The 17,860-nt window shown below is 66.0% G+C and overlaps 2 protein-coding genes across 3 annotated transcripts; both read right to left on the reverse strand.

Annotated features, from left to right (window-relative positions):
* Positions 1-1,977: 1,977 nt before the first annotated feature.
* LOC309685884 (AP-1 complex subunit sigma-1A-like) lies at positions 1,978-6,209 on the reverse strand. The gene is made up of 4 exons (XM_082501574.1): positions 6,080-6,209; positions 4,047-4,225; positions 3,188-3,296; positions 1,978-2,245 (listed from the first exon to the last, which is right to left on the reverse strand). The coding sequence occupies exons 1-4, from the start codon at positions 6,080-6,082 to the stop codon at positions 2,018-2,020; spliced, it is 519 nt and encodes a 172-aa protein (XP_082357700.1). The 5' UTR covers positions 6,083-6,209; the 3' UTR covers positions 1,978-2,017.
* Positions 6,210-7,284: 1,075 nt separating this feature from the next.
* Positions 7,285-15,387, reverse strand: SERPINE1 (serpin family E member 1). 2 transcript variants are annotated; one of them, XM_082501573.1, is made up of 9 exons: positions 14,812-15,387; positions 13,083-13,342; positions 11,710-11,940; positions 10,579-10,773; positions 9,525-9,574; positions 8,566-8,631; positions 8,376-8,463; positions 8,200-8,283; positions 7,285-7,457 (listed from the first exon to the last, which is right to left on the reverse strand). In XM_082501573.1, exons 2-9 carry the CDS (start codon positions 13,339-13,341, stop codon positions 7,420-7,422), a joined length of 1,011 nt encoding a protein of 336 aa, XP_082357699.1. In that variant the 5' UTR covers position 13,342; positions 14,812-15,387; the 3' UTR covers positions 7,285-7,419. The 2 variants fall into 2 exon arrangements, with proteins under 2 accessions (XP_082357699.1, XP_082357698.1); XM_082501572.1 differs by having other exon boundaries at positions 8,566-8,665; positions 9,373-9,574.
* Between the last annotated feature and the right edge of the window lie 2,473 nt (positions 15,388-17,860).

Below are 17,860 nucleotides of genomic sequence, written 5' to 3' on the forward strand. Positions count from 1 at the left end.
CCCCCCAAAAAGACATGCAGGGTGGGGTCCCCTAAATAGGGGGAGGGGGGGTTGTCCAAAAGGGGAGAACACCCCCCAAAAAAATATATGGGGGGCGTCTCCTAAATATGGGAGGGGGTGTCAAAAAGGGGAGAGCCCCAAAAAAACATAGTGGGGGGGGTGCCCCTAAATATGGGGTTGGGGGGTCACAAAGGGGTGACACACCCCCCCCCCCCCAAAACATACGGGGAGGGGTGTGTGTCAAAAAGGGGAGACCCCCCCCCCTCCAAAATATACGTGGGGGTCCCCTAAATATGGGGTTTAGGGTGACGCCCCCCCCCAGCTATGAGGAGGGGGGGTCGCCCACACTGGTCGGGGGGGGGGGGGTGTCATTTGGGTGTCCCCTGTGTCTGGGAGGGGGGGGGGACACGACACATTGGTGGCTCACGTGCCGCCGGGGGGGGGGACACATACGGGGGGGGGGGGTGACACACACACCACTGCGGAGCGGTGACTCATTTCCCTGCACCAGTCACCACCAGCGCCCGCAGTGGCCCCCCCCGCCCCCCCCCCCCCCCCCAAAATCTGCTGCAGCACCATGGGGGGGGGGGGGGGGGGACGGACAGACGGATGTGGGGAGGGAGAGGGTGAGATTTTGGGGGGGGGCTGAGTCACAGTTTGGGGGTTGCGTCACAGTTTGGGGGGGGCTGCGACAGGTTGGGGGGGGGGCTGAGTCAGCTGGGGGGGGAGGGGGGGCTGCGTCATGATTTGGGGCCAGTCTGGGGGGGGCTGCGTCACAACTGGGGGGGGGGGGCCTGAATCAGTTTGGGGGGGGGGGCTGAGTCACAATTTGAGGGGGGCTGAATAAGTTTGGGGGGGGCTGTGACAGTTTGGGGGGGGCTGTGTCATGATTTGGGGGGGCTGCGACAGGTTGGGGGGGCTCTGTGACAGTTTGGGGGGCTGGAGAGACGGGGGGGGGACAAGAAAGGTCTTTTTTGGGGGAAAAAGGGGGTAAAAGGGGTCTCTGGGGACACACACACACATTGGGGGGGTCCCAGGGAGGTTTAGGGCAGTTGGGGGGTGTCAGAGCTTCAGTGGGGGGGTCCGTAGGGGTATGAGGGGCCCATAGGGGAGTTTTTTGGGGGGAGGACAGGACCCTACAGGGGTACATGGGGACTTTAAGGGGTATCAGGACCCTATAGAGGGGGTCTGGGGGGGTCCATAGGGGAGGTTGCGGGGGGGGCAGGACCCTATAGGGGTATGAGGGGACTTTAAGGGGTATCAGGACCCTATCGGGGGGGTCAGGGGGGGACTGAGGATTCCATAGAGGGAGGGTGGGGGGGTTCCAGGACCCCACAGGGGGGTCTATAGGGGTATTAGGAGTCCATAGGGGAGTAGGGGGGGGTACCAGGACCCCATAGGGGGGGGTCTATAGGGGTATTGGGGTCCATAGGGGAGTGTGGGAGCTACCAGGACCCTATGGGGGGGATCTATAGGGGTATCAGGGGTCCATAGGGGACTTTGGGGTGGCACCATGACCCTACAGGGGTCTATAGGGGTATCAAGGGTCCATAGGGGAGTGGGGGGGGTACCCGAACCCCATGGGGGGGTCTGTAGGGGTATCAGGGGTCCGTAGGGGAGTGAGGGGGGTATCAGAACCCCATGGGGGGGGTGTCTATAGGGGTATTAGGGGTCCATAGGGGACTTTGGGGTGGCACCATGACCCTACAGGGGTCTATAGGGGTATCAGGGGTCCATAGGGGACTTTGGGGTGGCACCATGACCCTACAGGGGTCTATAGGGGTATCAGGGGTCCATAGAGGAGTGAGGGGGGTATCAGAACCCCATGGGGGGGTCTATAGGGGTATCAGGGGTCCATAGGGGAGTGGGGGGGTATCAGAACCCCATGGGGGATCTATAGGGGTATCAGGGGTCCATAGGGGAGTGTGGAGGGGGGGTATCATGACCCTACAGGGGTCTGTAGGGGTATCAGGGGTCCATAGGGGACTTTGGGGTGGCACCATGACCCTACAGGGGTCTATAGGGCTCTTGGGGTCCATAGGGGATTCTGGGGGGGTGGCAGTGCCCCATAGCGAGGAGGAGGTGTCCACGGGGGGGTGTCCCTCACCTCCTGCAGCAGGTCCGCCTGCTCGATGGCCTTGAGGACGCTCTTCTTGGAGGTGTCCTGGATCTCCCCCCCCATGACGAACTCGTCCAGGATGAAATAGGCCTTCTCGAAGTTGAAGATGATGTCGAGCTCGCAGACCTGCGCAGGAAAGGAAAGGGGGGGGGAAGGGGTCACGATCATCACCCCCCCCCCCCCTCCGCCTCGTTGGAGGCTAAGCCTGATTATCCTCGTTAGCGGCGGCGCTAAGCGGCTCCCGCGGGGATTAAGGCGGTGGAGTTAATGGGATCAGGTGGATTAAGGTGGCCTGGGGTGGCCCCGTGCCCACAGCGTGGAGCTGGAAGGGGGGGAACATGACTGTGCTATGGACCTGGGGGGTGCCATAAGCACAGTACGGACTGGGGGGGGGGCTGTGACCCTCCTATGGACCTGAGGGAGATGTTGGGGTGGCCCTATGCCCATGGTATGGACGTGGTGGTGGCCCCATGCCCATGGTATTGGCCTGGGGGGAGGTCCCGTGTCCGTGGTATGGACTTGGGGGGGGGGAAACCTGTGACCCTCTTATGGATCTGAGGTGGACATTGGGGTGGCCCAATGTCCATGGTATGGACGTGGGAATCCTCATGACCATGGAATGGAGCTGGTGGTGGCCCCATACCCATGGTATGGGCCTGGGGGGGGGTTCCTGTGTCTGTGGTATGGACCTGGGGGGGGCCCTTTGACCATCTTATGGACCTGAGAAGGATGTTGGGGTGACCCCATGTCCATGGTATGGGCCTGGGGAGGGTCTTGCGCCCATGGGGTGGACCCGGGGGCGTTCCTGTGTCCCTGTTATGGAGCTGGGGTGGGACACAAGATGGCTCTGGGGTGACCGCAGGATGGCCAAGCACCCACAGCATGGCCCTGGGGTGGTCCCAGTGGCCTTGGGGTGGCCCAAACACCTACAGCATTGCTCCAAGACAGCTCTGGGGTGACCTCAGGATGGCCAAGCACACACAACATGGCCATGGGGTGGCCACGGGGTGTCCCAGCACCCCCGTATCACCCCCAGGTTGTCTCCCAACCTCCTCGGTGACCACTCACGCTGCCAAAATACTTGTCAAGCAGCTCGACGTAGCGGTGGATCAGCTCCAGCGTGATGAGCTCGTTGTCCTGCCCTTCGATGGCGCAGCAGAAGTAGAGGCTGGCGTACCTGGGGAGGAGGGGACAACGATGACAAAACAGGGCTGGGAGGGGGGCACACACCCTAAAAACCCATCGGAGAAGAAGTGAGGAGGCCCCAAATCCCCAACAAACCCTCCCCGAGATGTGGTGTGGTGTGGCCGTAGCCACCTCGCCCACCCCAGAAGGCCCTGGGGTGGCCCAAACACCTACAGCGTTGCCCCAAACACCTACAGCGTTGCCCCAAGGTGGCTTTGGGGTGACCTCAGGATGGCCAAGCACCCACAGCATCGCCCTGGGGTAGTCCTGGTGGCCCAAACACCTACACCATTGTCCCAAGGATGCTTTGGGGTGACCTGAGGAGAGCAAGCACCCACAGCATGGCCTTTGGGTGGTCCTGGTGGCCCTGGGGTGGCCCAAACACCTAGAGTTGCCCCAAGATGGCTCTGGGGTGACCTCAGGATGGCCAAGCACCCACAGCATGGCCTTTGGGTGGTCCTGGTGGCCCAAACACCTACAGCCTTGCCCCAAGGTGGCTTTGGGATGACCTCAGGATGGCCAAGCACCCACAGCATGGCCTTTGGGTGGTCCTGGTGGCCCAAACACCTACAGCCTTGCCCCAAGGTGGCTTTGGGATGACCTCAGGATGGCCAAGCACCCACAGCATAGCCTTTGGGTGGTCCTGGTGGCCCAAACACCTACAGCCTTGCCCCAGGGTGGCTTTGGGGTGACCTTAGGTGCCTGGTGGGGTTTTTGAGGGGAGGGGGGACAGGACGGTCACCTCTTGTAGACGACTTTGAGGTCCCTCCACTCGAGGAAGCTGCACATCTTGGGTTTGCGGGCCAGCACCACCTGCATCAGCTCCCTCACCATCTTCTTCTTGTCCTTGTCGGCGGTGGCCAGGTACCACTTCTGCAGGCGGAGTTTGCCTTGGCGGCTGAAGAGCAGCATGAACCGCATCTGGGGACAGGGAGAGGGTCAGCCGGGGGGGGGCCGGGGGGACCGGGCGGGGGAGGGACATGGGGTGGGTCACTGCGGAGCAGAGGGACAGCATATGGGGACGTGGGGCAGGTCAGTGTGGGGTTTGGGGACAGGGCATGGGGGGGATGTGGGGCAGGAGGAGGACTGGGTACGGGGGGTGTGGGGTGGGATGGGGACAGGGCATAGGGGGGATGAGGGGCAGGAGGGGGACAGCACATTGGGGGGATGTGGGGTAGGTCACTGTGGGGCTGGGGGACAAGGCAGGGGGGTCGGGAGGGGGACAGGGCGAGGGGGGGACATGGGGTGGGTCACTGCGGAGCAGAGGGACAGCATATGGGGACGTGGGGCAGGTCAGTGTGGGGTTTGGGGACAGGGACTGGGGGGGATGTGGGGCAGGAGGAGGACAGGGCATGGGGGGACATGGGGGGGTCAGTGTGGGGTTTGGGGACAGGGACTGGGGAGGACATGGGGCAGGAGGAGGACAGGGCATGGGGGGTTGCGGGGTGGGATGGGGACAGGGCATGGGGGGGATGTGGGGCAGGAGGGGGACGGGGCAGAGGGGGACGTGGGGTGGGTCACTGGAGCAGAGGGACAGTATATGGGGACGTGGGGCAGATCAGTGTGGGGTTTGTTGACAGGGCATGGGGGGACATGGGGCAGGAGGGGGACGGCATGGGGGGACATGGGGGGGTCACGGTGGGGCTGGGAGACAGGGCAGGGGGGGCAGGAGGGGGACAGGACATGGGGGGACATGGGGTGGGATGGGGACAGGGCATGGAGGGGATGTGGGGCAGGAGGAGGACAGGGCATGGGGGGGATGTGGGGAGGGTCACTGTGGGGTTGGGGGACAGGGCAGGGGGGCAGGAGGGCGACAGAGTGGGGGGAGACGTGGGGTGGGTCACTGTGGAGCAGAGGGACAGCATATGGGGACGTGGGGCAGGTCAGTGTGGGGTCTGGGGACAGGGCGGGGGGGGCACGGGGGGGTCACTGTGGGGCTGGGGGACAGGGTAGTGGGGGCAGGATGGGGACAGGGCCGGAGGGGAGGTGGGGGGGTCTTTGTGGGTTTTGGGGTCAGGGCTAGGGGGCTCAGGAGGGAGACAAGGTGGGGGGACGTGGGGCAGGAGGGGGACAGGGCATGGGGGGGATGTGGGGCAGGAGGAGGATGGGGGGGGCGGGGGGGTCACTGTGGGGCTGGGGGACAGGACACGGGGGTTGGGAGGGGGACAGGGCATGGTGGGACGTGGGGCAGGAGGGGGACAGGATAAGAGGGGACATGAGGGGGGGTCACTGTGGGGCAGGACCGGGCATGGGGGGATGTGGGGAGATCACTGTGGGGTTGGGGACAGGGAATGGGGGGGGGGGCAGAGTGAGGACAGGCCATGGGGGGGGTCACTGTGGGGCTGGGGACAGAGAATGGGGGGGCAGAGTCAGGACAGGCCATGGGGGGACATCGGGGGGTCACTGTGGGGCTGGGGGGGACACGGGGGGGGGTCACTGTGGGGCTGGGGACAGGGAATGGGGGGGGTCAGGGTGGGGACAGGCCATGGGGGGACATCGAGGGGGGACACGGGGGGTCACTATGGGGCTGGGGGTGACATGGGGGGGTGTCACCGTGGGGCTGGGGGGGGACACACACGACAGGAGGGAGGTGTGTGTATGAGCGGGGGGACACGGGGCCAGCGGGGGGGGGGGGGGGGGCTGCTGAGGACACAGGGCCAGAGGTCAGAGGTCAGAGGTGAGGCCCGGATGGATTCCCCCCCCCCCCCCGAGATCCATCGTGTCGTCTCCCCCCCCCCCGCCCCGCATATAACCCCCCGTCCCCCCCCCGCTCACCATAGCGCCGTGTTGCCGGTGCCGGGTCCCGGGGGAAGGGAAGGGGAAGGGAAGGGGGGGGAGACCGGGGCCGGTCCCGGGGCCGGTGGGGTCGGGCTGGGCCGGTCGCCGCCTCCCGCCAGGCCCGACCTCACTGCGCAGGCGCAAGACGCTTCCGGGTGGGGCGGGGCCTGGTCGCCGAGGCAACGGGATGGGAGGCGCTTCCGGTGAAGGGCGGGGCTTGGTCGCCGGGGCAACGGGATGGGAAGTGCTTCCGGTGAAGGGCGGGGGGGGTGGGCGGGGCTGTTGCTCCGGCAACCGGGGGGGGGGGGGGCGGTGGGGTTGCCTAGCAACGGGGAGGGAGGGAGGGGCGCGTTTCCATGGCGACAGCGCCCCCCACCCCCGCGATCGGTCGCCATGGTGACGGGTTGGGGGTGTGGCTGGAGGTGGGGGGGGGGGGCCCAGATTTTGGGGTAAAATGGGGGGAATTTGGGATCCCAGAGGCAGTTTTGGGGGTGATGGGGGCAGTTTGGTGTCCCCGGGGGCAGTTTTGGGGTGAAAACGGAGTAATTTGCGGTTCCAGCGATAGCTTTGGGGGTGACTGGGGCAGTTTGGGGTCCCTGTGGACAGAATTTGGGGTGAAATGGGGGTAATTTGGGGTCTAGAGGGCAGTTTTGTGGGTGATGGGGGCAGTTTGGTGTCCCTGGGGGTAGTTTTTGGGGTGAAATGAGGGTAATTTGGGGTCCCAGAGGTGGTTTTGGGGGTGACTGGGGCAGTTTGGGGTCCCTGGGGGCAGATTTGGGGGTGAAAAGGGGGTAATTTGGGTTCTCGGGGGCAGTTTTGGGTGTAACTGGGGCACCCAACTGGGATATGGTGGTTTACCCCAACTCCAGGACGTGATGGTTGACCCCAACACCATGACGTGACCCCAACACCACAACGTGACTCCAACACCACGACGTGACCCCAACCACCATGCTGACGGTTGACCCCGAACACCGGGACGCGGTGGTTGAGGTAAAGACGTGTGGTTGACCCCAACACCGAGATGTGGAGGTTGACCCCAACACCAGGACGTGACGGTTGACCCCAACACCACGACGTGACCCCAACACCACGACGTGACCCCAACACCAGGACGTGACCCCAACACCATGCTGACGGTTGACCCCAACACCGGGACGCGGCGGTTGAGATAAAGACGTGTGGTTGACCCCAAGGCCGGGATGTGGGGGTTGACCCCCCCAAATATATTACTCTCCAATAAATTACAGCTCTCCTCAGCCCCACATGTCCCCATGGGGGGGCCCGACCCGCCGTGGGGCTGAGCCCGCCGTGGGGCTGACCCCGCCGTGGGGCGCTCAGGGCTCCGTCACCTGTCCCACGAAGAGGATGGCGCCTGTGGGGGGAGAGAGGGGTCAGGGAGGCCCCCAGACCCACATCCATGGGTCATGGACACCCCCAAGACCCACATCCGTGGGGCACAGACTCCCCCAAACGCAAATTCATGGGGCACGAAGACCCTAAACCCAAATCCATGGGGCACAAAACCCAAGACCCAAATCCATGGAGTGTGGAGCCCCCAAGACCCACGTCCATGGGGCAGGAACCCCCCCAAAACCACATCCATGGGGCACAGACCCCCCCTAAACCACATCCATGGGCAGGAAGCCTCCCCAAACCACATCCATGGGGCATGAAGCCCCTTCAACCCACATCCATGGGGCACAGACTCCCCCAGATCACATCCATGGGGCATGGAGCCCCCAAGACCCATATCCATGGGGCAGGAAGCCCCCAAATCCATATCCATGGGGCATGGAGCCACCCAAACCCAAATCCATGGGGCACAAACCCCCCCAAACCCACATCCGTGGGGCACGGACACCCCCAAACCCAAATCCATGGGGCACAAACCCCCCAAAACCCACATCCGTGGGGCATGGACACCCCCAAACCCAAATCCATGGGGCACAAACCCCCCAAACCCACATCCATGGGGCACGGACACCCCCAAACCCACATCCACGAGTCCCACACCCCCCCAGACCCCCATCCGTGGCCCCCAGACCCCCTCTTTATGGCTCATATACCCCCCCAACCCCAACTCCCGCCCCACACGTCCCCCCCCCGCCCCATACCGGTGGGGTTGTGGCGCACGAGGAAGAGGAAGGGCCGATCCAGGAGGATTTCCAGGGGCGCCATGCGGGAGTAGACGATGGCGGCTGTTGGGGAGGAGGGGGGGGGGATGACACAGAGCAGTGAGGACGACCCCCCCTCCCCCCCCGGGGTGTCCGTGTCCCCCCGTGTCACTCACCGGTGGCCGATGCCACCTCGGTGCCATTCTCCATCACCTCCATCTTCACCTTCTGCAGGACTTGACCCAGGGACGAGGTGGTCCTCACCTGATGGGGGGGGTGGGGGGGGTGTGATGGGGGACCCCGGTGGGTCGGGTGTGTACCTGGGTGTCCCCCCCCCCTCCCGCCCCATTCCCACCCCCCTTTTACCTGAGAGTGGGGTGAAGTCGGCGGCATCGGGGTCAAAGGGGGCGCGGACCCCAAATTCTTCAGGGGGGGGCGGAGGTCCCAGGTGGTCTCCAGGGAGAAGCTGGGGGGGGGGGAGGGGGGTCACCCAAGGACACCAGTGGGGGGGGGGTCCCCCCATCACCCCTCCCCCCCCCCCCCGCCAAGGACACACAGACGTCTGGGGGTGTCCATCCCCCCCCCAGGGGACCCATTTGTCCATCCCCCCCCCCCGGGACCCACAGGCATCTGGGGGTGTCGTCCCCCCCACCCAGGGGCCCCATGTGTCCCCCCAAGCCCCCCAGGGGACCCATGCCCCCCCCCCCAGGGGACCCACAGACATCTGGGGGTGTGTCCCCCCCAAGGGGACCCATGTGTCCCCCCCAACCCCCCCAGGGGACCCACAGACATCTGGGGGTGTGTCCCCCCCCAAGGGGACCCATGTGTCCCCCCCAACCCCCCCAGGGGACCCACAGACATCTGGGGGTGTCCGTCCCCCCCCCCCCAGGGGACACACAGACATCTGGGGGTGTCGTCCCCCCCCAGGGGACCCATGTGTCCATCCCCCCCCCCCAGGGGACCCATGTGTGTCCCCCAACCCCCCCAGGGGACCCACAGGCATCTGGGGGTGTGTCCCCCCCCCCCCAGGGGACCCATGTGCCCCCTCCCCCCCCCCCAGGGGACCCATGTGTCATCCCCCCCCCCCCCAGGGGACCCACAGACGTCTGGGGGTGTCCCCCCCAGCACCCCCAGGGGACCCATGTCCCCCCCCCGGGCGACGGAGGGTCTCACCGCGGCAGGACGAGGACACGGGGCAGAGCCCTCATGTTGGTGACCCACTCGGTGACGAGTTGGGCGTCGAGGAGGCGGCTGAGGGTGACGATGGGGACACCCCGCCGGGTGGGGGCCGCCAGCAGCATGGCCACCTCCCCCCCCCCGCCGTAGGGCACCTCGGCCACCACGTAGGGGACCCCCTCCGGCGTCTCGAAGTCCCCTGGGGTGACATCGGCATCAGAGGGGGTGGGGGTCCAAGCAGGGTGACGTTGGGGACACGGGGTGACACAGGGGACCCAGAGTGACATTAGGGACCCACGGTGACATGGGGGGACCCAGGGTGACACTGGGGACACAGGGTGACACTGGAGACCCATGGTGACATTGGGGACACCGGGTGACACAGGGGACCCCAGGTGACACTGGAGACCCAATGGGGACACAGGGGTCCCAAGGTGACACTGGGGACACAGGGTGACATGGGGGCACTCAGGCATCCAGGAGATAAGGTGGGGGTCCAAGTAGGGTGACATTGGGGACCCATGGTAACACAGGGGACCCAGGGTGACACTGGAGACCCACGGTGACATGGGGAGGGACAGGGGGACATTGGGGACCCAGAGTGACACTGGAGACCTATGGTGACATGGGGGAGGACAGGGTGACACTGGGGACACAGGGTGACATGGGGGGGGACAGGGTGATGTTGGGGACACTGGGTGACACAGGGGACCCAGAGTGACACAGGGGACCCAGAGTGACACTGGAGACCTATGGTGACATGGGGGTCCCAGGGTGACACTGGAGACCTATGGTGACATGGGGGGACCCAGGTGACACAGGGGACCCAGAGTGACACTGGGGACCCATGGTGACATGGGGAGGGACAGGGGGACATTGGGGACACCGGGTGACACTGGGGACCCAGGGTGACATGGGGAGGGACAGGGGGACATTGGGGACACCGGGTGACATTGGGGACCCAGAGTGACACTGGAGACCTATGGTGACATGGGGGGACCCAGGGTGATGTTGGGGACACAGGGTGACACAGGGGACCCAGAGTGACACTGGGGACCCATGGTGACATGGGGGGGGACAGGGTGACATTGGGGGGGACACAGGCATCCAGCAGATGGGTGGGGGTCCACGCGGGGTGGCACGGGGGACGCAGGGTGACACGGGGGGGGACCCAGGCGCCCCGGGGCCGGGGTGGTCTCTCACCGCAGTTGACCTTGGCCGTCTGCTCCATCATGGGGACGGGGACGGCGGTGCCACCGGGGCGGTGGAAGGGGCGGTGGCGGGTGGCGGCGGCGGGGAAGGGGCTCCTCCAGGCGCCCCTGAAGTAGACGGCGTTGGCCACCAGCAGGCGGGTGGTGGCACCCACCGCCCCGGGGGGCAGCAGCCCCCGGATCAGCCCTGCGGGGACAAGGGCGCTCCTGGGGGTCCCCTTCCATGGTGGTGGTGGGGGGGGGACACGGGGACAGGGACACCCCGGCACCCATCACCCCATTCCCAGGGGACCCCGGTGTGTGTGCACCCCATTTCCCCGGGGACTCCGACATCTGGGCACCATCACCCCAATTCCCAGGGGGCCCCAACACCTGGACACCCCCATTCCCAGGGGACCCACCCATCGGACACCCATCACCCCCATTCCCATCACCCCCATTCCCAGGGGACCCCGACATCTGGACACCCCCATTTCCCAGGGGACCCCAACATCGGGGCACCCACAACCCCCATTCCCATCACCCCAATTTCCAGGGGACCCCCCTGTTGGGGCACCCACCACCCCATTCCCAGGGGACCCCAACATCTGGACACCCATCACCCCCATTCCCATCACCCCCATTCCCAGGGGACCCCAACATCGGGGCACCCACCACCCTCATTCCCATCACCCCAATTCCCAGGGGACCCCGACATCTGGACACCCCCATTCCCAGGGGACCCCAACATCGGGGCACCCACCACCCTCATTCCCATCACCCCAATTCCCATCACCCCCATTCCCAGGGGACCCCGACATCTGGACACCCATCACCCCCATTCCCACCACCCCCATTCCCAGGGGACCCCGACATTGGGGCACCCGTCACCCCCATTCCCATCACCCCCATTCCCAGGGGACCCACCCATTGGGACACCCATCACCCCAATTCCCACCACCCCATTCCCAGGGGACCCCAACATCTGGACACCCCCATTCCCAGGGGATCACGACATCTGGACACCCACCACCCCAATTCCCATCACCCCCATTCCCAGGGGACCCCGACATCGGGACACCCCATCCCCCCCATTCTCGGGGGGACCCAGACCCCCCCCCCGGGCCCACCCATGGGTGCTCACCCCGCGTCTGCTCCTGCACCCAGGCGTTGAGGAGGGCGCGGGCGCCCTCACCCCGTCGGAAGTCCACCCTGGCCAGGCGCCGGGGACCCATGGCGCGGACGAAGTTGGGGACGAAGCCGGGGGTCAGCGTCACCCCCCGCCCCACGAAAAGTCCCTCGGCCACGGCCAGGAGGTGGTCGGGTGCCCTCAGCGCCCGGCGCAGCACCCGCAGCTCCGCCGCCACCCCCGGGTCTGTGGGGTGGGGGAAACCGAGTCACGGCGTGGGGATGGGGACAACCGCGAGGGGACCTGGAGTGGGGACACCTATGGGGGACCCAACGTGGGGACATCCATGGGGGACCTGGCGTGGGGGACGCTCATGGGAGAGCCAACGTGGGGATGGGGACACCCATGGGGGACCTGGCGTGGGGACATCCATGGGAGACCCAATGTGGGGACAGGAACACCCATGGGAGACCAGGCATAGGGATGAGGACACCCATGGGTGACCTGGCGTGGGGACATCCATGGGAGACCCAACATGGGGATGGGGACACCCATGGGGGACCTGGCGTGGGGACACTCATGGGGGACCTGGTGTGGGGGACGCTCATGGGAGAGCCAACGTGGGGATGGGGACACCCATGGGGGACCTGGCGTGGGGACATCCATGGGAGACCCAATGTGGGGACAGGAACACCCATGGGACACCAGGTGTAAGGATGGGGACACCCATGGGTGACCTGGTATGGGGACATCCATGGGTGACCCACGTGGGGACACCCATGGGGGACCTGGCATTGGGGACATCCATGGGAGAGCCAACGTGGGGATGGGGACACCCATGGGAGATCTTGTATGGGGACAGAAGCACCCATGGGAGACCAGGTGAAGGGATGGAGACACCCATGGGAGACCCAACGTGGGGACACCCATGGGGGGACCTGGCGTGGGGACACTTATGGGAGACCCATCATGGGGACAACCATGGGTGACCTGGCATGGGGACAGAAACACCCATGGGACACCAGGTGTAGGGATGGGGACACCCATGGGTGACCTGGTGTGGGGTCATCCATGGGAGACCCAATGTGGGGATGGGGACACCCATGGGAGATCTTGTATGGGGACAGGAGCACCCATGGGAGACCAAGCATGGGGACAAGGACACCTGTGGGTGACGTGGTGTGGGGAGACCCATGGGAGACCAGGCGTAGGGATGGGAACACCCATGGGTGACCTGGTGTGGGGACAGCTGTGGGAGACCCCACAACCCACCCCACCATGGGGACAGGGACACCAAGGTGTCCCCCACGGGGATGGAGACCCCACATCCCACCCCACCACGGGGACAAGGACCCCACCATGGGGACAGGGACCCCGGGGACGCTCACCTTTGATGCTGAAGCCCATGGCGACCTCAAGCTGGTGACGGCTGTCCCCAGCGGTGGCCAACTGGAGGGCCACCAGGACGGCGGTGGCCCCGTGAGGGGCGAAGATGGCGTTGGTGTCCCCGCGCTGTCCCATCGCCTCCCGGAAGAGCCGCAGCCCGAAGTCGGCCACCAGTCGGGCCACCCCTCCTGTCACTGGTGTCCCAGCACCCACCAGGGCCACCAGGGCCAGGGCCACCAGGGCCACCGGGGCCACCCGCATCCTGAAGGGGACCAGGCGGCCAGGGGTCACGCGAGCCACCGAGGTGACCCCAGTGCTGGTCCCAGTCCCGGTGTCAGCCCCGATCCTATCCCAGTCCCAGGACTGGTCCCAATCCCAATCCCAGTGCTGGTCCCAGTCCCAGTGTTGGCCCCCATCCCAGTCCCGGTGCTGGTCCCAGTCCCAGTCCTGCTGCTGGTCCCAGTCCCAGTGTTGGCCCCCATCCCAGTCCTGGTGCTGGTCCCAGTCCCAGTGTCAGCCCCAATCCCATCCCAGTCCCATTACTGGTCCCAGTCCCAGTCCCAGTGCTGGTCCCAGTCCCAGTGTTGGCCCCCATCCCAGTCCCGGTGCTGGTCCCAGTCCCAGTGTCAGCCCCAATCCCATCCCAGTCCCAGTACTGGTCCCAGTCCTGCTGCTGGTCCCAGTCCCAGTGTCAGCCCCAATCCCAACCCAGTCCCAGGACTGGTCCCAATCCGGTTCCCAGTGACGGTCCCGTTCCAGTGACAGCCCCAATCCCAGTCCCGGCGCTGGTCCCAATCCCAGTCCCAGTGCTGGTCCCACTCCTGGTCCCAGTCCCAGTGCTGGTCCCAGTGCCAATCCCAGTCCCAGTCACGATGATGGCCCCAGTCCCAGTCTCGGTCCTGGTCCCAGTCCCAATCCCAATCCCAGTGCTGGTCCCAGTCCCAGTGTCAGCCCCAATCCCATCCCAGTCCCAGTACTGGTCCCAGTCCCAGTGCTGGTCCCAGTCCCAGTGTTGGTCCCAGTCCCAGTGTTGGTCCCAGTCCCAGTGTCAGCCCCAATCCCATCCCAGTCCCAGTACTGGTCCCAGTGCCAATCCCAGTCCCATTCCCAATGATGGCCCCAGTCCCAGTCTCAGTCCTGGTCCCAGTTCCAGTCCCAGTCCCAGTGCTGGTCCCAGTCCTTGATCCCAGTCCCAGTGCTGGTCCCAGTGCCAATCCCAGTCCCAGTCCCAATGACGGCCCCAGTCCCAGTCTTGGTCCTGGTCCCAGTCCCAATCCCAGTCCCAGTGCTGGTCCCAGTTCTTGATCCCAGTCCCAGTGCTGGTCCCAGTCCCAGTGACAGCCCCAATCCCATCCCAGTCCCAGTACTGGTCCAAGCCCCAGTCCCAGTCCCATTGCTGGTCCCAGCCCCAGTGTTGGCTCCAATCCCAGTCCCAGTACTGGTCCCAGTCCCAGTCCTGCTGCTGGTCCCAGTCCCATTGCTGGTCCCAGTCCCAGTGTTGGCTCCAATCCCAGTCCCAGTACTGGTCCCAGTCCCAGTCCTGCTGCTGGTCCCAGTCCCAGTGCTGTTCCCAGTCCCATCCCAGTCCCAGTGCTGGTCCCACTCCTGATCCCACTCCCAGTGCTGGTCCCAGTCCCAATCCCAATCCCAGTCCTGGTGTCAGCCCCAATCCCAGTTCCAGTCCCATCCCAGTCCCAGTCCCAGTGCCGGGTCTCCCCAGTGCCCCCTCACCTGTTGGTCTCAGTCGCGCTGTCCCAGTATCACCTCCGGTATCGATCCCGGTGTCCCCCTGTCAGTCCCAGTGCTGGTCCGGCTGTCCCAGTATCAGCGCTGGTTTTGGTCCCGGTGTCCCAGTGTTGGTCCTTGTGCCGGTGCCGGTGTCCCGGTCTCAGTCCCGGTGTTCCAGTGTCAGTCCCAGTATCAGTCCTGGTGTCCCGGTGTTGGTTCTGGTGTCGCGGTGTCCCGATGTCCCGGTGTCACAGTCTCCCACTGTCCCGGTGTCACAGTCTCCCACTGTCCCGGTGTCACAGTCTCCCGGTGTCCCAGTACCCCGGTGTCCCGGTGTCCCAATGTCCCGGTGTTGGTCCCGGTGTCAATCTTGGTCTCCTGGTGTTGGTCCCGGTGTTGGTCCCGATGTCCCGGTGTTGGTCCCAGTGTCCTGGTGTTGGTCCCGGTGTCCCGGTGTCCCGATGTCCTGATGTCCCAGTGTTGGTCCCGGTGTCCCAGTGTCGGTGGCGGTGTCGGTGGCGGTGTTGGTGACGGTGTTGGTGGCGGTGTCCCCTCCCGCCGCTCGGGGCTCTGGGACGCGTCCGGTCCCCGCAGCGGCTTTAAAGGGCGGAGCGGGGGTGGGGGGGGGGGGGGGGGGGAGTTTCCACTCGTGTTCCCCCCCCCCCGTCACCACCCCCCTCCCGTGTCCCTCCCCGTGTCCCCCCGCGTCCCCCATGTCCCCACTGTCCCCCCGTGTCCCCTGTGACCCCCCCATGTCCCCACTGTCCCCCCACATCCCCTATGACCCCCCCACGTCCCCACTGTCCCCCCATGTCCCCTATGACCCCCCCGTGTCCCCTGTGACCCCCCCACGTCCCCCCATGTCCCCTATGACCCCCCCGTGTCCCCTGTGACCCCCCCACGTCCCCCCATGTCCCCTATGACCCCCCATGTCCCCTGTGACCCCCCCACGTCCCCCCATGTCCCCTATGACCCCCCCATGTCCCCACTGTCCCCCCACGTCCCCACTGTCCCCCCATGTCCCCCCATGTCCCCACTGTCCCCCCATGTCCCCTGTGACCCCCCCACGTCCCCCCATGTCCCCTATGACCCCCCCGTGTCCCCTGTGACCCCCCACGTCCCCCCATGTCCCCTATGACCCCCCCGTGTCCCCACTGTCCCCCCCATCCCCGTGGGTGCCCAATAGGTGCGGTTATGGGGTGCGGGTGACACCCCCCCCCCACCCCCCCCCCGGGGCACAGACCTCGGGGGACCCCCCCTCCCCCCCCCCCCCCCCCCGAACCCCGGTTTCTCCCCGGGGTGACATCGGGGCCCCTTCCTGCGGGGTGACGCGGTGGCCGCCGTGACGTCACGGGGGGGGGGGTTGGGAAACCTCGGGGGTGCCCAGTGGGGGCGGGGAATTTGGGGGGGGGGGGGTCAGGGGGGTTGGGGGGGGTCAGAAGGGTTTAGGGGGGTCAGGGAGTTTGGGGGGGTCGGGGGGTTTTGGGGGGTCGGGGAGTTTTGGGGGGGGTCAGGGTTTTTTTTGGGGGGGATCAGGAGTTTTGGGGGGATCAGGGAGTTTGGGGGGGCCAGGAAGATTTGGGGGGGTCAGGGTTTTTTTGGGGGGTCAGGGGGTTTTGGGGGGGGGCAGGGAGTTTGGGGGGGTCGGGGGTTTTTGAGGGGGTCGGGGGTTTTGGGGGGGGTCAGGGAGTTTTGGGGGGATCAGGAGTTTTGGGGGGGTCAGGGAGTTTGGGGGGGCCAGGAAGATTTGGGGGGGTCAGGGTTTTTTTTGGGGGGTCAGAGGGTTTTGGGGGGGGTCAGGGGGTTTGGGGGGGTCAGGGAGGTTTGGGGGGGTCAGGGAGTTTGGGGGGGTGTCAGGGATTTTGGGGGGGGGTCAGGGGGGGTTTGGGGGGGTCAGGGATTTTGGGGGGGGGGGGGGGTCGGGCCGTGGGGTGACACGTGTGTGTGTGTGTGTGTGCGCGCGCGGGGTGGGGGGAGGGGTGGGGGGGTGGGGGGGGGCTGCCCGGACACCCGTCTCCTTCCCAGAGAAATTTCCGGGGGGGGGGCGGGGGTGGGAATGGGGCGACGGCCAAACCCACACTCCCCCCCCCCCCGCCCCCCCCCGGGATTAAAATAACGCGGGTGGAAACGGTGGCAGGATCGGGCCCGCCCCCCCCCCCTCCAGAGACCCACCAGTGCTCCCAGTGACCCCCCCAGAGACCCACCAGTGCTCCCAGTGCTCCCAGTGCTCCCAGTGACCCCCCCAGAGACCCACCAGTGCTCCCAGTGCTCCCAGTGCTCCCAGTGACCCCCCCAGAGACCCACCAGTGCTCCCAGTGACTCCCCCGGAGACCCACCAGTGCTCCCAGTGACCCCCCAGAGACTCACCAGTGCTCCCAGTGACTCCCCCGGAGACCCACCAGTGCTCCCAGTGACCCCCCAGAGACTCACCAGTGCTCCCAGTGACTCCCCCGGAGACCCACCAGTGCTCCCAGTGACCCCCCCAGAGGCCCACCAGTGCTCCCAGTGACTCCCCCGGAGACCCACCAGTGCTCCCAGTGACCCCCCCAGAGGCCCACCAGTGCTCCCAGTGACCCCCCCAGAGACCCACCAGTGCTCCCAGTGACCCCATTGACCCCGCATTGACCCCCCAGTGCCCCATAGTCCCCCTATAGACCCCATAGATCCCCATAGACACCCCCCCCGCCCCATGGACCCCCCCCCTCCCCCCCCCCGTGCCCCTCCCCGGGTCTGTGTCCGCCCTACGGGGATTCTCCAGGGGCTCGTAGAGGGGTTGAGCCGGGGGGGGGGGGGGGGGAATGTCATGAACCATGAGTTGTGTCCCCCCCCCCCCCGCTCCCCCCCTCCCAAAAAAAGCCACCTACAGCCCAGAAATATGCTGATAAATCACCTTTTTCCGGTGTTTTTTTTTTTTTGTTTGGTTTTTTTTTTTTTTTTTTTTTTTACTTTTTCCCAAAATTGGCCATTTTGCGGGCGGGGGGAGGGGGCGGGCAGGGCATGGACTAAGGGGAGAGGCATTTCCTCGGCAACCCCAATTCGGAGCTTTTTCCAC

Source organism: Vanellus vanellus (assembly GCF_965231255.1).
Source record: "Vanellus vanellus genome assembly, contig: HAP1_SCAFFOLD_2133, whole genome shotgun sequence".
Taxonomy (NCBI): domain Eukaryota; kingdom Metazoa; phylum Chordata; class Aves; order Charadriiformes; family Charadriidae; genus Vanellus; species Vanellus vanellus.

Bases quoted from the DNA above. Each gene is read 5' to 3' on its own strand.
- LOC309685884 (XM_082501574.1), bottom strand. The intron at 3,297-4,046 runs GTGACCGTCCTG...CCTCCTCCCCAG, and splicing joins CTCAAAGTCGTCTACAAGAG to GTACGCCAGCCTCTACTTCT. The intron at 2,246-3,187 runs GTGAGTGGTCAC...TTTCCTGCGCAG, and splicing joins TTGACAAGTATTTTGGCAGC to GTCTGCGAGCTCGACATCAT.
- SERPINE1 (XM_082501572.1), bottom strand. From the start codon at position 13,341: ATGCGGGTGGCCCCGGTGGCCCTGGTGGCCCTGGCCCTGGTGGCCCTG. The intron at 9,575-10,578 runs GTGAGAGACCAC...ATGTCACCCCAG, and splicing joins GACGGCCAAGGTCAACTGCG to GGGACTTCGAGACGCCGGAG. The intron at 8,284-8,375 runs GTGAGTGACACG...CCTCCCCAACAG, and splicing joins CGAGGTGGCATCGGCCACCG to CCGCCATCGTCTACTCCCGC.